At 42.5% G+C, this 18,077-nt stretch overlaps 1 protein-coding gene across 2 annotated transcripts in view; it reads left to right on the top strand.

The window, feature by feature from the left end:
* The first annotated feature begins 301 nt into the window (after positions 1–301).
* The window catches only part of LOC106583712 (uncharacterized), a 93,353-nt gene continuing 75,577 nt past the window's right edge, over positions 302–18,077 (top strand). Inside the window, exons 1-8 of one of the 2 annotated variants that reach the window (XM_082967686.1) lie at positions 302–611; positions 5,194–5,403; positions 7,387–7,403; positions 8,752–8,784; positions 10,352–10,384; positions 10,794–10,847; positions 15,766–15,867; positions 17,502–17,579. In XM_082967686.1, coding sequence (XP_082823812.1) covers positions 521–611; positions 5,194–5,403; positions 7,387–7,403; positions 8,752–8,784; positions 10,352–10,384; positions 10,794–10,847; positions 15,766–15,867; positions 17,502–17,579 — 618 coding nt within the window. In that variant the 5' untranslated portion in view covers positions 302–520. The remainder of the gene's footprint in view (positions 612–5,193; positions 5,404–7,386; positions 7,404–8,751; positions 8,785–10,351; positions 10,385–10,793; positions 10,848–15,765; positions 15,868–17,501; positions 17,580–18,077) is intronic. The other variant, XM_014168237.3, reaches the window with a different exon arrangement.

The raw sequence follows: 18,077 nt of genomic DNA, 5'->3' as shown, positions 1-18,077 counted from the left end.
CACTAGGTCCGATATTTGGCAAAATCTGTGCATCACACTGAACAGCGAGCACCTTTCAGCGTAGGCCTATAGCGGAACTGTGTGAGGGGGAGGGGAGCCAGACAATTTGGATATATTTTTTTTACTCACTTTTTGGGTACCCCTTTTCAGTAGCACATGGAAGAAGGAGGGGTCTGAGCCGGGTGGAAGAATAGTGCTTCAGGACAGACAGAATGGGAGGGAAGGGGGCTCGGGTTTCAGCTTGACAGGGGGCAAGGGGCTGGACTGATATTTGGGAATATACAAAGATTCATTGAAGGCAACGGACACATAAAACTGCAGTTCCTGACCTGACGCGGGCCGGTACTACGTTTCTGCAGCGGTCTGGGTCTGGCTTCCCCATCGTTTTTTGGAAGGTGGTTGAATGTATGGTTCTGCTCTGTAACTTGAAACACAAAAAGAGAGAGAGAAGCCTCCGTCCGCCAACTGCGTCCCTTCTTCTGCTTCTCCCCCAAAGGCACTGCATGTCTAATATTTAGACATGTTCAGCTTTGTGGATTCGAGGACTGTACTGCTACTTGTAGCAACTCAAGTCGTTCTATTTGCCGTTGTCAAATGTCAGGACGAAGACCGTAAGTGGCAGTTTTTTTTCTCTAAAAGATTGATTTGAAAGAAAGTGAGTGGAATTTATTGAAATGCTAAATTAACTGAAACAGAATGTCAAATGCAACTTTTGAGAACTTTTATAACTTTACTTGTGGGGAAAGTTTCGTAAATCTCTAGCAATAAGTCACATATATTTGTGATACTTGTCCATTGTGAATAGGATATTTATTTTATTTGTAATTGTTGTTAATTGTTTTTCTGCTTGAGGCGATGTAGTTGTAGGATCTGTAAATTCACGGTTAAGCAATTATTCCCATTCCACAATTTTCAATATCAGAGATCAATAGAATTTCAATGATTTGCGTAAAAGTGATGGACTCAATCTTGAGTTGCTGACCGTTTTCATTTTGTTGGTCCAAGTGCAATAAGGTGATATGAATGAAGAATGTGCTGTCTAAGACTCTGGGTTATTGGAGATTCTAAAACGTGTCACTGATTGTACGCTCTCAGTTCAGTACGAGGGTGATGCAAAAACAGAACAGTTGTACGAAAATTCCACTATATACCACATATATCTAGCCGTGAACTCTGACGAGTTATCCCCCACCCCGTCTCCTCTCACGAGTTGCGCTGCTGCTGGACCGGACACCTGCGGGTACTTTGGACACATTCCAAAAGCCATTTGACAGAGATTATTATTTTTAAATTTGACACCAACTTCGTTCATTTTGAAAGGAAGCAAAGGTGCTCTGGCTCAAAGGCCTTTGGGTGAAAACACGTTAACATTCCTTTGCTCTCAGAGAGCACCAAGGCGAATCCAGGCGTGTTGAAGCGGAATGGTGGACTATAGCGAATATCTTTCTATGCCAAAACCTGCGAATTATTATATGAATATCCCAACCAGCCTCATCATAAAATACCCATGATTTATTTACCCATGATACCCAAAATACCCATGACCCGTACACAAGGCCCTGATATCCTGAAATCCTGATTCTATGCCACTTGAAACCCCACTTGCATCCCTCCCTATAACATTGGCATATTACATCCCTCCCTATAACATTGGGATATTACATCCCTCCCTATAACATTGGGATATTACATCCCTCCCTATAACATTGGCATATTACATCCCTCCCTATAACATTGGTATATTACATCCCTCCCTATAACATTGGGATATTACATCCCTCCCTATAACATTGGGATATTACATCCCTCCCTATAACATTGGCATATTACATCCCTCCCTATAACATTGGGATATTACATCCCTCCCTATAACATTGGGATATTACATCCCTCCCTATAACATTGGGATATTACATCCCTCCCTATAACATTGGCATATTACATCCCTCCCTATAACATTGGGATATTACATCCCTCCCTATAACATTGGGATATTACATCCCTCCCTATAACATTGGCATATTACATCCCTCCCTATAACATTGGGATATTACATCCCTCCCTATAACATTGGGATATTACATTCCTCCCTATAACATTGGGATATTACATCCCTCCCTATAACATTGGGATATTACATCCCTCCCTATAACATTGGCAACATTAATGAAGCTATATTGGGATGTGTCTGGCTTTGCAATAAATTCAATCGATTAAATGTAACAATTTTAAATTATAATTTCATCCCTAAAAACTGTATCGGCTATTTCTGGGGGCAGTTGAGAGAGTATGACGGTGGACGGAGGCCAGGAATAATGGTCCATCCATATGATTTTAGTGTTTCCATCTGGTTCCTAGATGAACGCCTCGGTCAGACCGACTGGGTGGGATAAATGCTATGTAATAAGTTCTGCTGTTCATTTTGGATTTTATTATATAATACAACATTTTTACTAGATATGTCTGCAACAAAAGTTCAACATTCACATTTTACTACTATTTCTGTCAAGTCTACGGATACAATTTGATGCATACATTGGATGAATCCAAAAATACACTATCGGTGTGATTGAGCAGCCCAACCTCACATTCAATTAGCGCATATATGTACAAAATGTATTTCATCAAATTTTGATCGAGGCATAACCCAGCCAGCGGCAGTGACAGTAAGAGGGAGAACGAATGATAGTCTGGTATGAGGACTACTGGAGAAAAAAAAAATTATTAAAGAGAGAGAAGGTTTGTTCGTATTATTCAGCTAAGGCACATTGTTTCATGCGTAAGAGTTCAGACGAAATAAGACAACAAAATGACAATAGTAGAGTAGCAGAGAGGAGAGGGGGGAAGGGAAAGGGAAAGGGAGATACCTAGTCAGTTGTACAGCTGAATGCATTCATCTGAAATGTGTATTCTGCATTTAACCCAACCCCTCTGAATCAGAGAGGATATGGTAGTGGTTTGAAAAATATAGAAAAAGAAAGAGAAAAGGAAAAATGTTTTGGCACCAAAAAAACATGAGACAGTCAAGTTAACCTCTCGGAGAAGACTGAGACCCCTGGAATATAATGCAAGTTGTTGTTCTGCTGAGAGAGGGAGAGAGAGGGAGAGAGAGGGAGAGAGCTACTGGAGTCGGCAAGACTAACAGGCTCAAAGGGGAGCAGTAGCTCCAAGTACCTGGTTGGCATCAAGTCACTGCAAGGTGGAGGGGGTCAAACCTTCACCTTCCTGGCCATGCCATGGAATGATAGGCCTATGTGGAGAGAGCTGAGCGGAGTGAGGAGATATATCAATGGTGGGTTTCGATTGCACACTATTCCCTATTTAGTGGTCAAATGTAGTGCAGGAAATAGTCAATAGGGTGTTGGGCCTTGGTCAGAAGTAGTACCCTAAATAAGGACTAGAGTGCCATTTGAGACGCAGGCCTACCTATATCCCCATGCCATGAAGGACAGGCATATGGAGGGTTGGACGGCTATGGAGGTATCCTATACTCCACCAGAAAGTTCCAATGAACTAATTCAGCTGGGAAGCAGAGTTAAAATGAAAAACTCCACCTAAAAAACAATATTTTGGTATTTGTTTCAATAGTCCATTGTTGATACAGTCCCAAAATGATGCAAAACATTTTGGGACTGTATCAATAATGGACTAATTAAACAAATACCAAAAGATTGTTTTTAGTGTGTAATTCCTTTCATTCCAATATCGTCCTCTGCCACACACCTGTATTCACTTTAACATGGTCCATCCTCCATGGTTTTCTTCCTAGAGGAAACAGTTGGCTGTAGCCAACACATGAAGAGTTAGATTACCACTTGTCCCATGCATTCATTAAGGCCAAATATAATAAGTTAGAACACAATAGAACAGACTAGAATAGAATAGATACTTTTTGAAATGTTTTTCTACAGATATTGAACATTGATTAATCAGAGCTTCAATAGGCCTTACATTTGAGCCTGTGATGGACAATTGAGGAGATAGGCCCATATTAATTGACCTCTTAGAAACCAATATCAAGTAGGCCAACAGGTATGTGAATGAAAGCTGTCCTTTCTCCATTCCTTGACGTGTTTGAACTGGCATCTGACTAGGCAGCTATGGCTTCCAGATGGGTGTTAAAAGGGCCCTGTGTTTGTACAAGGCAGTAGCTTGTGAATTGCCCTCTCTGTCCCTTTAAGAAATATTCTCATTCATGGCCTACTCAGGTCCATTGGGTTACCAAGAGCTGACCAGGCCCCACGCCTTTAGAGGTAAATATATCTACTGTACATACAGTACACTCCATGCCTAATGGAATGGCCTGATCGGCCTCCAAGAGGGTTCTACATGGAACCAAAAAGGGTTCTCCTGTGGGGACAGGCAAAGAAGCCTTTTGGAACCATTTTTTCTGAATGTAGGTGAGAACGTTGTCACTCGTCGCTTCAGGTGAAAACATAATTTCTGCCTATAACTTTTAAATAAGGGAATGAAATTGGGTGTTTCATGTGCAGTAGCCTAGGCCTGTGTTTTCGATGTCTTAGTCTGTGTAGGATATTATCAGTTATATTTACCTTAAATAGTAAATTAGAGGGGAGAAGTTCAGGCACGAGACATGGTCCACTGATCCAAAATGATTGAGACACTTCCCAGGACGCTCTTGAAGAAAGATGTCACAGCAGGGAAGTGGAGCACTCCAGCTGTTTTGTGAGTTGGTGCTGCCCCCTAGTGGTTAATTATGGACCTAGAGGTGAATGTGACTATGTGCCTTTGAATCAATGGATGTTTTTAAAAGTGATGACCTTGACCTGGAACACGGTGGTTCTATAAACAAGTAAAGGTGCAAATAGTTTTAAATAATGGATTTTCTTTGTTTTTAGTCTTGCTCAGTCTGTTGTCTGTTATACATGCTGTTGTGTAATGTAAAGCCACTAACTCTTATTTCTTGAACTGCATTGTTGGTTAAGAGCTTGTAAGTAAGCATTTCATGGTAAGGTGACAAATACAATTTGTTTGATTAACTCACATTTTATCCCTAGGTGCTTGGGTGATTGATGAGTGATGCATTATTGTCTCTCTTCCTACCACACACACACACACACACACACACACACACACACACACACACACACACACACACACACACACACACACACACACACACACACACACACACACACACACACACACACACACACACACACTCACTCACAGAGGACCCAGGCAGCTGTATGCAGGACGGACAGAGCTATAGTGACAAGGACGTATGGAAACCAGAGCCGTGTCGTATTTGTGTGTGCGACACGGGAACTGTCCTGTGTGATGAAATAATCTGCGAGGAGATTAAAGACTGCCCCAAACCCGAGATCCCATTCGGAGAGTGTTGCCCCATCTGCGTGCGGGACGGGGAAGCTCCCCCAAGTGGTCGTAATTTATTTATTTATTTATCACACATAAATAAATTACTGTCTGTCTGTGGAATTCATATTGTTACTTTTGGGAGAAAAACAGCATAAGGAATAAGGCGGCATCTTCTAAGGATGGCTATTACTGTAGACCTGTACATCGACCTGTTGCTATGACTTCGAATGTCATCATCTGACCATATATAATGTCATCATCTGACCCTATATGCTGTTCTTGTCCTAAAAACAAATGAAGAAGCAAAACTATAATAACAAAATCAGAATGACACTTCTGTATGGTTTATTTCAAAGCTTCAATGTTATTTTTCCACAGTTGGTTCAGCTCACCTTAGGCCTCATCTTGTTTGGATATTACCTCAGCCAGACTACCATCCCCAGTATCACGAAGACATGTGGGAGTCATTACAGAAATACCTCACTTTAACAGACATGGCCTAGCATACTGACTACTGCTGCAGACTCTCTCTCTCCACGCAGAATCCAGCTAATCTGATTTGACAGAGAGAGGAGAAGTGAGAGAGCGAGTGAGAGAGCAATATGCTCTATGAAAGGTGGTTAGAGGGAGAGAAAGAGAGAGGAGGGGAGAGAGAGGGGAGGGGAGGGGAGAGGCGAAAGAGGGGAGAGAGAGAGGTGTGCGAGAGGAGAGAGAGAAGTGAGAGAGAGGAGAGAGAGAATTGAGAGAAAGAAGAGATATAAATGAGAGAGAGAGAGAGAAGTGAGAGAGAGGAGAGGAGAGAGAGAGTGAGAGAGAGAGAAGTGAGATAGAGGAGAGGAGAGAGAGAGAGAGAGAGAGAGAGAGAGAGAGAGAGAGAGAGAGAGAGAGAGAGAGAGAGAGAGAGAAGTGAGAGGGTCTATGGTAGGTGAAGCAGGGCTATAACCCTCTGGGAAAGCAATAGCATTAATTCTGCTGCATCTAGAGACTGGCAGGGTTCACATCCTGGGTTAATATCCTAACAATAAGGGGCCTGTTGTGAGATGGAATTGAAAAGAGATGTGGCCATAATTTGCATTCATCTCAGCTCTTTTGATCTGAACTGAGCATTCAAAGTTTTGTCATCAAATGCATTTGAAGAGCATCTTTGAAATCAGAAGTGTCGTCTGAAGAAAAATGCAATTTTATACATGCTTTATTATGCTTTAAACATGATACATAATGATTAATGCTTTATTTTACTTGATACAATATGATATTAAGGGCTTTGAAACATTCATTTTAATATCAACAGACTAAAAGGCAAGTTAACTTCTGCTATTACCTTTTCAACTGTACTGTATTTAAGTACTGTATTTTTGACATACTGTAAGCAATCACTGTGCAGAAAGATGCTAACACTAGCCATGTAACTTATGTCAAGGTAACTTATAGCTAAGTCACTTATGTCAAGGTAACTTATGGCTAAGTCACTTATGTCAAGGTAACTTATGGCTAAGTAACTTATGTCAAGGTAACTTATGGCTAAGTCACTTATGTCAAGGTAACTTATGGCTAAGTCACTTATGTCAAGGAAACTACACTTTATTATTATCTTGCCCTATATTACTCATCCCTCCCTCCCTCCCTCCCTGGCCCTCCCCCTGCTTTGCTTCTGTCCCCTGCTTTTACCTCCTGAGATGGTGCTTCAACCAACACGTTGTCTGAATCCTCATGGGTTCTTTGGTTCTGTGGGTATCTACACTGTGATTTGGTGGTGGTCTGCCAACGGTATTCCATTCTTCTGCGACCCCAAATGGCACCCCGATCCCTATATAGTGCACTACTTTTGACCAGAGCCCTATGGGAATAGGGTACCATTTGGGATGCAGGCTTAGAATTCATTAGTTGAGGTTATGAAACAATACTGGTTCCCTATAGTCTGTCTGTCTGACTGGCAGTGAGGGATGACAGGCCTAGTGGATTATGTCGCCAGCATTATTTTAACATCCATCTCTCTCTCTCTCTATCTCTCTCTCCTTTCATCCCTCTCTTCCTTCGTAACAACAGGGGCCCCGGGAGCTAAGGTGAGACAATGTTGGGTTTTGTGTGTGTGTGTGTGTGTGTGTGTGTGTGTGTGTGTGTGTGTGTGTGTGTGTGTGTGTGTGTGTGTGTGTGTGTGTGTGTGTGTGTGTGTGTGTGTGTGTGTGTGTGTGTGTGTGAAGGTGATGAGGGCGACTAATACCAAAGCTGGACTCACCTCTGTGTTTTGATAGATGATGGTGATACTTTGATGTGCGCAGAAGACAGACAGTTAATAACAATGTCTTCTCCAGCCTCATACACAGAAGCAGTAGTGGTGGGAAAAGTACCCAATTGTCATACTTGAGTAAAAGGAAAGATACCTTAATAGAAAATGACTCAAGTAAAAGTCATCCAGTAAAATAGTACTTGAGTAAAAGTCTTAAAGTATTTGATTTTAAATATATTTAAATATCAAAAGTAAATTTAATTGCTAAAATATACTTAAGTGTCAAAAGTAAAAGTAAAAGTATAAATCATTTCAAATTACTTATATTAGGCAAACCAGAAGCTACAATGTTCTTGTTTTTTTATTTATGGATAGCCAGGAGCACATTCCAACACTCAGACATCATTTACAAATGAAGCACTTGTGTTTAGTGATTCTGCCAGATCAGAGGCAGTAGGGATGACCAGGGATGGTCTCTTGATAAGTGTGTGAATTGGACCATTTTCCTGTCCTGCAAACATTCAAAATGTAACGAGTACTTTTGGGTGTCAGGGAAAATGTATGGAGTAGAAAGTACATAATTTTCTTTAGGAATGTAGTGAAGTAAAAGTTGTTAAAAATATAAATTGTAAAGTAAAGTACAGATACCCCCAAAAAAGGGAGTAGTACTTTAAAGTATTTCTACTTAAGTACTTTACACCACTGAGAAGCACATGCATGTCTTTTTTGAGTAGGCCTGGCATCCACACTTAATATCGCAGAATATCTGTTTCGCTATGTTTCAGTTAGTGAAGAAACAGAGCAGTATTCAGTTTGGATTCCAAGCTAAGAATGTTTTTTGTGATCTTTTTCCTAGCTCTTCTGTTGACTAAAGCTTTGTATTGTCATCCATAGGAATGACTTGCTTGTAGCTTGTACCAGTGCTCCTTAGGAATGACTTGCTTGTAGCTCATACCAGTGCTCTGTAGGAATGACTTGCTTGTAGCTCATACCAGTGCTCTGTAGGAATGACTTGCTTGTAGCTCATACCAGTGCTCTGTAGGAATGACTTGCTTGTAGCTCGTACCAGTGCTCCGTAGAGGATAGAAAAAAGGGTAGATGACAGGAATGAAAGAAGGTATTATCACTTTTCCATTCCTGAAGAATCACTCATATTGTTGTTTCTTGTCTTTCTTTCCCAACAGGGTCAGAAGGGGGAACCAGGAGATATCACAGATGTAAGTCTGATCTCTGAAAACACTTTACTAGCACTGCTGTCTGCTGTCTTAATAGCAGGCCTTTATTAATAGCAGGCCTTTATTTCATTTGCAGGCTGCCCCTCTGTGTCTCTCTTTTCCCACCTATTTAATGGTTGAGGAAATAAGTAGCGTCAGTACATTAGGCCTACGTGGATTATTAGTATTAGTATTTTGTGTCTACCTATATTACTAGAGGCATGCGCCATGAGTTTGCAGTAATAGTGCCATTGTGAGAATACACTAGAAATGACCATGGATGATGATTGCATAATTCTCTCTGCTGTGAAAGTGGATTGTTCTGGTAATTACACACTAACAGAGGTCAGGTCCAGGAATGCTTTTCAGTCTATTAATGATAATGAAAACAATCAGAAACATTTGTTCAGCACCTTTCATGCAATACATGGTGTTTACAAATGAACTCCTAAAACGGTAAGTGGTCTATGTAATTAGGCCAGGGTTAGCTAAACCCACAGTCTGCTAGGCTTGGTTTGAGCTGGCCCATATTTCGGTCATCGTTAATAGTCAGGCTTGGTTAGGGTTAGCAATGCATTTCACTCCCCTTTTTGACAATAACACATTATTATAATTTTTGAAATTTTCAATTGGCCTGGCCATATTGGGGCTAACCCACTCAGCCCTAATATGGGGCTAACCCACTCAGCCCTAATATGGGACTATCCCACTCAGCTCTAATATGGGGCTATCCCACTCAGCCCTAATATGGGGCTATCCCACTCAGCCCTAATATGGGACTATCCCACTCAGCCCTAATATGGGGCTATCCCACTCAGCTCTAATATGGGGCTATCCCACTCAGCCCTAATATGGGGCTATCCCACTCAGCCCTAATATGGGGCTATCCCACTCAGCTCTAATATGGGGCTATCCCACTCAGCCCTAATATGGGGCTATCCCACTCAGCCCTAATATGGGGCTATCCCACTCAGCCCTAATATGGGGCTACCCCACTCAGCCCTAATGTGGGGCTAGCCCACTCTGAAGACAGAAAGCCAAACATAACAAATCTGTCCTTCATTCCCTCTTAGAGACATATTAATGACTCAGAGCTTCTCTCTGTCTCTGTCTCTGTTTCTCTGTCTCTCTCTCTCTCTGTTTCTGTCTCTCTGTCTCTGTTTCTGTCTCTCTCTGTTTCTGTCTCCCTCTCTCTGTCTCTCTGTCTCTCTCTCTGTCTCCCTCTCTCTGTCTCTCTGTCTCTCTTTCTCTGTCTCTCTCTCTCTGTCTCTTTCTCTGTCTCTCTCTCTCTGTTTCTGTCTCTCTGTCTCTGTTTCTGTCTCTCTCTCTGTGTCTCTGTCTCTGTCTCTGTCTCTCTCTCTCTCTCTCTCTCTCTCTCTCTCTCTCTCTCTCTCTCTCTCTCTCTCACTCTCTCTCTCTCAGTCATCCCAGGAAATGGTATACTTGTACGCTGAGACATACATATTTTGACAACAATCCATAAACTCATCATCTAACTTCAATCAACACGCTTTTTTTAACGGTAGTAAAACGTTGTTGACACTTTATTTTTCTCTTTCCTCTTCCTCAGGTTGTAGGACCAAGAGGACCTGGAGGCCCTATGGTATGTAAAGCATTTCAACAATTTCCCCCATGTATTAGGTGTGAATTTCCCCCATGTAATAGGTGTGAATTTCCCCCATGTATTAGGTGTGAATTTCCCCCATGTAATAGGTGTGAATTACCCCCATGTATTAGGTGTGAATTTCCCCCATGTAATAGGTGTGAATTTCCCCCATGTATTAGGTGTGAATTTCCCACATGTATTAGGTGTGAATTTCCCCCATGTAATAGGTGTGAATTTCCCCCATGTGATAGTGTGAATTTCCCTCATCATGTTCCTTATTTATTCCACTACTTTGGACCAGATCACTAGGGTCCCTTATTAAAAGTAGTGCGCTACATAGACAATAGGGTGCACATCTAGTGTTTGGATGTACCTGGATACTCACTAGTCTCTCCTCCATCCTCAGGGCCCCCCAGGAGAGCAGGGACCACGTGGAGACAGAGGAGACAAAGGCGATAAGGTGAGTTTTATAGCAGGAGATCCTTTCCATGCCATTCTCTCTCTCTCTCTCTCTCTCTCTCTCTCTCTCTCTCTCTCTCTCTCTCTCTCTCTCTCTCTCTCTTCTCTCTCTCTCGCTCTGTCTCTCTCTCTCTCTCTCTCTCTCTCTCTGTCTCTCTCTCTCTCTCTCTCTGTCTCTCTCTCTCGCTCTGTCTCTCTCTCTCTCTCTCTCTCTCTCTCTCGCTCTGTCTCTCTCTCTCTCTCTCTCTCTCTCTCTCTCTCGCTCTGTCTCTCTCTCTCTCTCTCTCTCTCTCTCTGTCTCTCTCTCTCTCTCTCTCTCTCTCTGTCTTTCTCTCTCTCACTCGCTCTCTCTCTGTCTCTCTCTCACTCTCTCTCTCTCTGTCTCTCTCTCTCTCTCTCTGTCTTTCTCTCTCTGTCTCTCTCTCTCTCTTTCTCTCTCTGTCTCTCTCTCTCTCTGTCTATCTGTTTCTCTCTCTCTCTAAGACAAACAAAATGCATAATTCAGAGTCTAAACCCCTTCCTATTGGTCTGGTAGATAGAGAATTCTCTGGTCAGGAGGAGCTGCTGGTTGGAGGCAGCAGGCTGTCATTGGAGGAGCAAAGCAGATCCAGCTCAGTGCTGTCATGTGTAGTTTCCATTAAGCCGTGTCTGTGGTCTGGGTTGTTTAGCAGATGTGTGAGATGAAGAAGAAGATGAAAAAGAAGAGGAGGTGTGTGTGTGTGTGTGTGTGTGTGTGTGTGTGTGTGTGTGTGTGTGTGTGTGTGTGTGTGTGTGTGTGTGAGGAGGCTGGTGGGAGGAACTATAGGAGGGATGTGCTCATAGTAGTGTCTGGAATGGAATCAATGGAACAGAGTCAGACACATAGTTTCCATGTGTTTGACATGTTTGGTACCATTCCATTGATTCCATTCCCAACATTACAATGAGCCAGTCCTTCTATAGTTCCTCCCACCAGCCTCCTCTGGTGTGTGTGTGTGTGTGTGTGTGTGTGTGTGTGTGTGTGTGTGTGTGTGTGTGTGTGTGTGTGTGTGTGTGTGTGTGTGTGTGTGTGTGTGTGTATGTGTGTGTGTGTGTGAAGCCGTAAACCTGTGGCTGTCAGGGAACCGACAGTCCAACCCACAGCCAATCACGTGTGTGTAATAAATCAGTGTTGTTAGCATGGGGAGAGAGGCTGTAATGACTTTGATATTTGTGGTAATCTGTGTTAAACACCAATAGTAACTCAACATCATGGCCTCAGCCCCAGTCACAGCTCCAGGCCAGGCTTCCATTATGTTTAAATCTGTGTTTGTGCATAATATTTTGGCAGTACGTAGGTTATGAATATGTATTCTTGAGGTTGTCTGAAAGGAAGATTTTTTGACAAGAGATGTTCTGATTATGAAGAAAGATTTGTCACACAGTGCTGTTAGAGTTTGTGTGTTCAGGCTGTGGTCTAATGAGAGTTTCTAAGGAAATATTCTGATTATGAAGACCTTGTGTATGTCTGTATGTCTGTCTGTCACAGTGGAGGAGGTTGTTCCTTCAGGTTCTCATAGAATACTTTTAATGAGAGATTTTGTGTTTTTGGTTTAATTTAGTCTTGTGTTTGGCCCCAAGCTTTGGTTTAATTTAGTCTTGTGTTTGGCCCCAAGCTTTGGTTTAATTTAGTCTTGTGTTTGGCCCCAAGCTTTGGTTTCATTTAGTCTTGTGTTTGGCCCCAAGCTATGGTTTAATTTAGTATTGTGTTTGGCCCCAAGCTTTGGTTTAATTTAGTCTTGTGTTTGGCCCCAAGCTTTGGTTTAATTTAGTCTTGTGTTTGGCCCCAAGCTTTGGTTTAATTTAGTATTGTGTTTGGCCCCAAGCTTTGGTTTAATTTAGTCTTGTGTTTGGCCCCAAGCTTTGGTTGAATTTAGTATTGTGTTTGGCCCCAAGCTTTGGTTTAATTTAGTATTGTGTTTGGCCCCAAGCTTTGGTTTAATTTAGTCTTGTGTTTGGCCCCAGGCTTTGGTTTTATTTAGTCTTGTGTTTGGCCCCAGGCTTTGGTTTTATTTAGGATTGTATTTGGTCATAATGGTTTTAGAGGTAGGTATGTATGTATGTAGGTAGGTAGGTAGGTAGGTAGGTAGGTGTAAAGGTATAAAGGTAGGTAGGTATTTTGTTGAAGACAGATCTCTCACAGGTTCTTCCTTCAGGAAATCATTTGATGAAAGAAGATAGTTTCTGTTATTGAAGAACAGTCTAGATTAGAGAAGGTTGGTTGTTTGTTGTGTCTGTAGTGGATGTGAAACTGGCCCGTTGGTTCATTGTTCTGTCTGTAGTGGATGTGAAACTGGCCCGTTGGTTCATTGTTGTGTCTGTAGTGGATGTGAAACTGGCCTGTTGGTTCATTGTTCTGTCTGTAGTGGATGTGAAACTGGCCCGTTGGTTCATTGTTGTGTCTGTAGTGGATGTGAAACTGGCCTGTTGGTTCATTGTTGTGTCTGTAGTGGATGTGAAACTGGCCCGTTGGTTCATTGTTGTGTCTGTAGTGGATGTGAAACTGGCCTGTTGGTTCATTGTTGTGTCTGTAGTGGATGTGAAACTGGCCCGTTGGTTCGTTGTTGTCTCTGTAGTGGATGTGAAACTGGCCCGTTGGTTCATTGTTGTGTCTGTAGTGGATGTGAAACTGGCCTGTTGGTTCATTGTTGTGTCTGTAGTGGATGTGAAACTGGCCTGTTGGTTCATTGTTGTGTCTGTAGTGGATGTGAAACTGGCCTGTTGGTTCATTGTTGTGTCTGTAGTGGATGTGAAACTGGCCCGTTGGTTCATTGTTGTGTCTGTAGTGGATGTGAAACTGGCCTGTTGGTTCATTGTTGTGTCTGTAGTGGATGTGAAACTGGCCCGTTGGTTCATTGTTGTGTCTGTAGTGGATGTGAAACTGGCCTGTTGGTTCATTGTTGTGTCTGTAGTGGATGTGAAACTGGCCCGTTGGTTCATTGTTGTGTCTGTAGTGGATGTGAAACTGGCCTGTTGGTTCATTGTTGTGTCTGTAGTGGATGTGAAACTGGCCCGTTGGTTCATTGTTCTGTCTGTAGTGGATGTGAAACTGGCCCGTAGCATGTTGGCTGGAGTACATTGGTGACATCACACCATTGGTGACGTCACGCCAACTGCTGCTCACATACTGACAGACTTGTCTCTTGCTCTGTTGGCTAAAATGGTTGGCTCTGAGTGGAATGTGCACAGTATTTGCTTATGCCGCCAATGATTTTACTTACATAACTCTGGTAGATTTATTTGACAGGGACAATGCACCTGATCTCTGTGAATCTGTCAAGTTTAGCTAATAGTCTCTGACCCAGCCAGGTGAACAGGAAGTGGTTAGCAAGTGCCAGATGTGGAATTGGAATTTCTTTTACTTTCTAAATTGACTGGAAATGAAATGGAATTGACCCCAACCCTGGTTATAACACTGGATATATTGTCCTCAGGTCAGCTCCAGCATGTTTTCATCTTTGATAATGGAGATGTTTTTTATTTTTACAATTACTCTTTTATTCACATTTTCAGTCTACAATTTGCTTTTCCAATTTGGCATTTTTGTATTATTATTTTGTACCTGCTACTATAGAAACATTTGCAATTAAGTCTTTGCACCAAGATGAAAGAGGAATGAACTCACACAGTGTTGTGAACACATTCCTTGAAGGATCATTTGTCAGAGCATGCAGTGTGGTATGCTGGGTTTCCCAGACATGTGCTTCAAACCTTTTTACCTGTCAACTTTTTCCTCTGGTTGTTGAATGAGCTACATCTCATCTCCATAACACCTATTATTGGGACTACGGATTACGGTGATTAAAGAAATATACCGGTTTAGATTCTACTATTGAGTTTTAATACAACTTTAAGTACATAGACATAACACTCACACGTTTTGACATGAACTGTCTGTAACTCGCAAAGTCAAACATCAATGACTCACAGCAAAGGGCTGGTTGACATCATCCGTTGACTGAGGGAAATGTTTGCCAACCCTTCATTTCATGTAGTTATCAGGAAGTGTTTGGAAAGGACACAGTTGGTATTAGGTTGCTGTAACAATATCTGCCTGGCCAGGTTGTAATCATGTATTCCAGGTAGTAACATGCCGCAGGCTGCATCTTGGAATAGAGGCTGTTTACATGCTGGATTTCTGGATTTTTTTTCTCAACATTTTTTTTATGTAAAATCAGTTGTTTTTTAAAATGAATTTATTATTACTGAATAACGATATAAATTGGTGTTCAGTTGCCAAGTGGGATAGTTTGAAAACAGTTGCCCAAATAATTACGGCAGTGTCCTAAGTGATCAAAATCTGATCCACTGCATATGAATTCTTCTGGACTTTATCCTATATTCAGACTTTTTCTCAGTAAAGTACAATTAGCCTAGATTGTCCTTTCTCTTCTGGTGATTTTAGTTTTAGCTGATGGCATGGGACTACCCTGTGCAGAGTACCAGCACCTACAGATCTAGAAATAGTCATTTTGAAAACAAAATGGCACCTACTGTACCTCTCTAAGAGAACTGTCAGTGGATATTATTATTGTCTCACATTGCTGATGGGCAGTTTCATGTCCCTGACTTGACATTTTCATCTGAAGTATCGGATCACCACACAATTTTTTTTCTTTGCAATTTTTGTGAGATTGTATTATATTTAAACGTCCTCCTGTGGATCAACTTATTTCTACTGTGACTGCCAAGGACATTGATTTATTTGATGTTGAAGTGTAGTGATGTTCAAAGTTCAGCATTTTTATTGTCCATTTGGGATAAAATTTGAAAGAAATATAAAAGCTTTCAGCTTTCGAGGAAGATTCCCTATTCAGATGACATACTATTTCTACTCCTAACTTATTCTTATGGACTTGAGGAATTATTCATCTAACTCCTCTATCTGTCTCCCGTCTCAGGGCAGTCCCGGGCCCCGTGGCAGAGATGGCGAGCCTGGTACCCCTGGTAACCCCGGCCCCCCTGGACCCTCAGGCCCTAACGGACCTCCCGGCCTTGGAGGAGTAAGTATCTCTGCAGAAATATCTGAAATAGCAGTTTGTGGTGCTATAGTCCCAAAATATATCAACGTGTGAAAGGGAAAGCACATGCAGAGAGCAAAATGGATGTGCTTTCCTCTTTTATGGATCATGGAGGTGTATCTCAAAATGACAAGGAGTGGGCTAGCTAATTCTATCAATAAAGACTTTGGGGTTGAAAATGGGAAGTGAAAGGGTGTAATATGGTGTAATAGTGAAAGGGTGTAATAGTGAAAAGTTGCAACAGTGAAAGGGTGTGATAGTGAAAGGGTGTGATAGTGAAAGGGTGTGATAGTGAAAGGTTGTAATATTGTGAGAGGTTTTGCACAGAAGAACTAGGCAAAGAAATGGCAGTCTAGAATGGTGGGATAGAGAGAGACACGGTGGAATGTTTTTCATTCCTGAGAAAAGAGGGGAGGAAGGAGGGAGAGGGAGAGGGAGGTGGATAGACAGGAGGTAGCATTATATATTTTGGGAAGGGGAGAAGAGGGGAGGAGAGGAAGGAGGGGAGGAGAGGGGAGGAGAGGAAGGAGAGACGAGAGGAGGAGAGGAAGGAGGGAAGGGGAGAAGAGGGGAGGAGAGGAAAGGGGAGAAGAGGGGAGGGGCTTTGAAGAAAACACAAGGAGATATTTGGTGGAGACAGATGAATATAGTTATAGTACACCGCTCACTGTCTCTACTGTTGTTGATCTGGTATCTATCCCCTCTACCATCTACTGTTGTTGAACTTGTATCTATCCCCTCTACCATCTACTGTTGTTGATCTGGTATCTATCCCCTCTACCAACTACTGTTGTTGATCTGGTATCTATCCCCTCTACCAACTACTGTTGTTGATCTGGTATCTATCCCCTCTACCATCTACTGTTGTTGATCTGGTATCTATCCCCTCTACCATCTACTGTTGTTGATCTGGTATCTATCCCCTCTACCATCTACTGTTGTTGATCTGGTATCTATCCCCTCTACCATCTACTGTTGTTGATCTGGTATCTATCCCCTCTACCATCTACTGTTGTTGATCTGGTATCTATCCCCTCTACCATCTACTGTTGTTGATCTGGTATCTATCCCCTCTAGCATCTACTGTTGTTGATCTGGTATCTATCACCTCTACCATCTACTGTTGTTGATCTGGTATCTATCCCCTCTACCATCTACTGTTGTTGATCTGGTATCTATCCCCTCTACCATCTACTGTTGTTGATCTGGTATCTATCCCCTCTATTATCTACTGTTGTTGATCTGGTATCTATCCCCTCTACCATCTACTGTTGTTGATCTGGTATCTATCCCCTCTACCATCTACTGTTGTTGATCTGGTATCTATCCCCTCTACCATCTACTGTTGTTGATCTGGTATCTATCCCCTCTACCATCTACTGTTGTTGATCTGGTATCTATCCCCTCTACCATCTACTGTTGTTGATCTGGTATCCATCCCCTCTACCGTCTACTGTTGTCACACAGACAGAGACACACTGATCCTATTTAGTCATGCTGTGCTGTCTGAGAGTAGACTACCATGATAGATATATGCCTACTGTTATGACGAGAGTGTTCAAATATTTCTGTGGTCATATTACAGTGCCTTATTGATGCAATTTGTCTTCCAACAGAACTTTGCTGCTCAGATGGCTGGAGGATTTGACGAGAAGGCTGGCGGAGCACAGATGGGCGTGATGCAAGGACCAATGGTGAGAGAGATTATGAGATACATCATAACATCCTATGGAGCATCCAGAGTTAGGTTTGGGCCAACACCCTCCTATGGAGCATCCAGGGTTAGGTTTGGGCCAACACCCCCCTATGGAGCATCCAGGGTTAGGTTTGGGCCAACACCCCCTATGGAGCATCCAGGGTTAGGTTTGGGCCAACACCCCCCTATGGAGCATCCAGAGTTAGGTTTGGGCCAACACCCTCCTATGGAGCATCCAGGGTTAGGTTTGGACCAACACCCTCCTATGGAGCATCCAGGGTTAGGTTTGGGCCAACACCTCCCTATGGAGCATCCAGGGTTTAGTTTGGGCCAACACCCTCCTATGGAGCATCCAGGGTTAGGTTTGGGCCAACACCCTCCTATGGAGCATCCAGGGTTAGGTTTGGGCCAACACCCTCCTATGGAGCATCCAGGGTTAGGTTTGGGCCAACACCCTCCTATGGAGCATCCAGGGTTAGGTTTGGGCCAACACCCT

This window comes from Salmo salar, chromosome 22, assembly GCF_965601325.2.
Source record: "Salmo salar chromosome 22, fSalSal1, whole genome shotgun sequence".
Lineage (NCBI taxonomy): Eukaryota > Metazoa > Chordata > Actinopteri > Salmoniformes > Salmonidae > Salmo > Salmo salar.
This window is presented reverse-complemented; position numbering and strand designations above follow the sequence as displayed.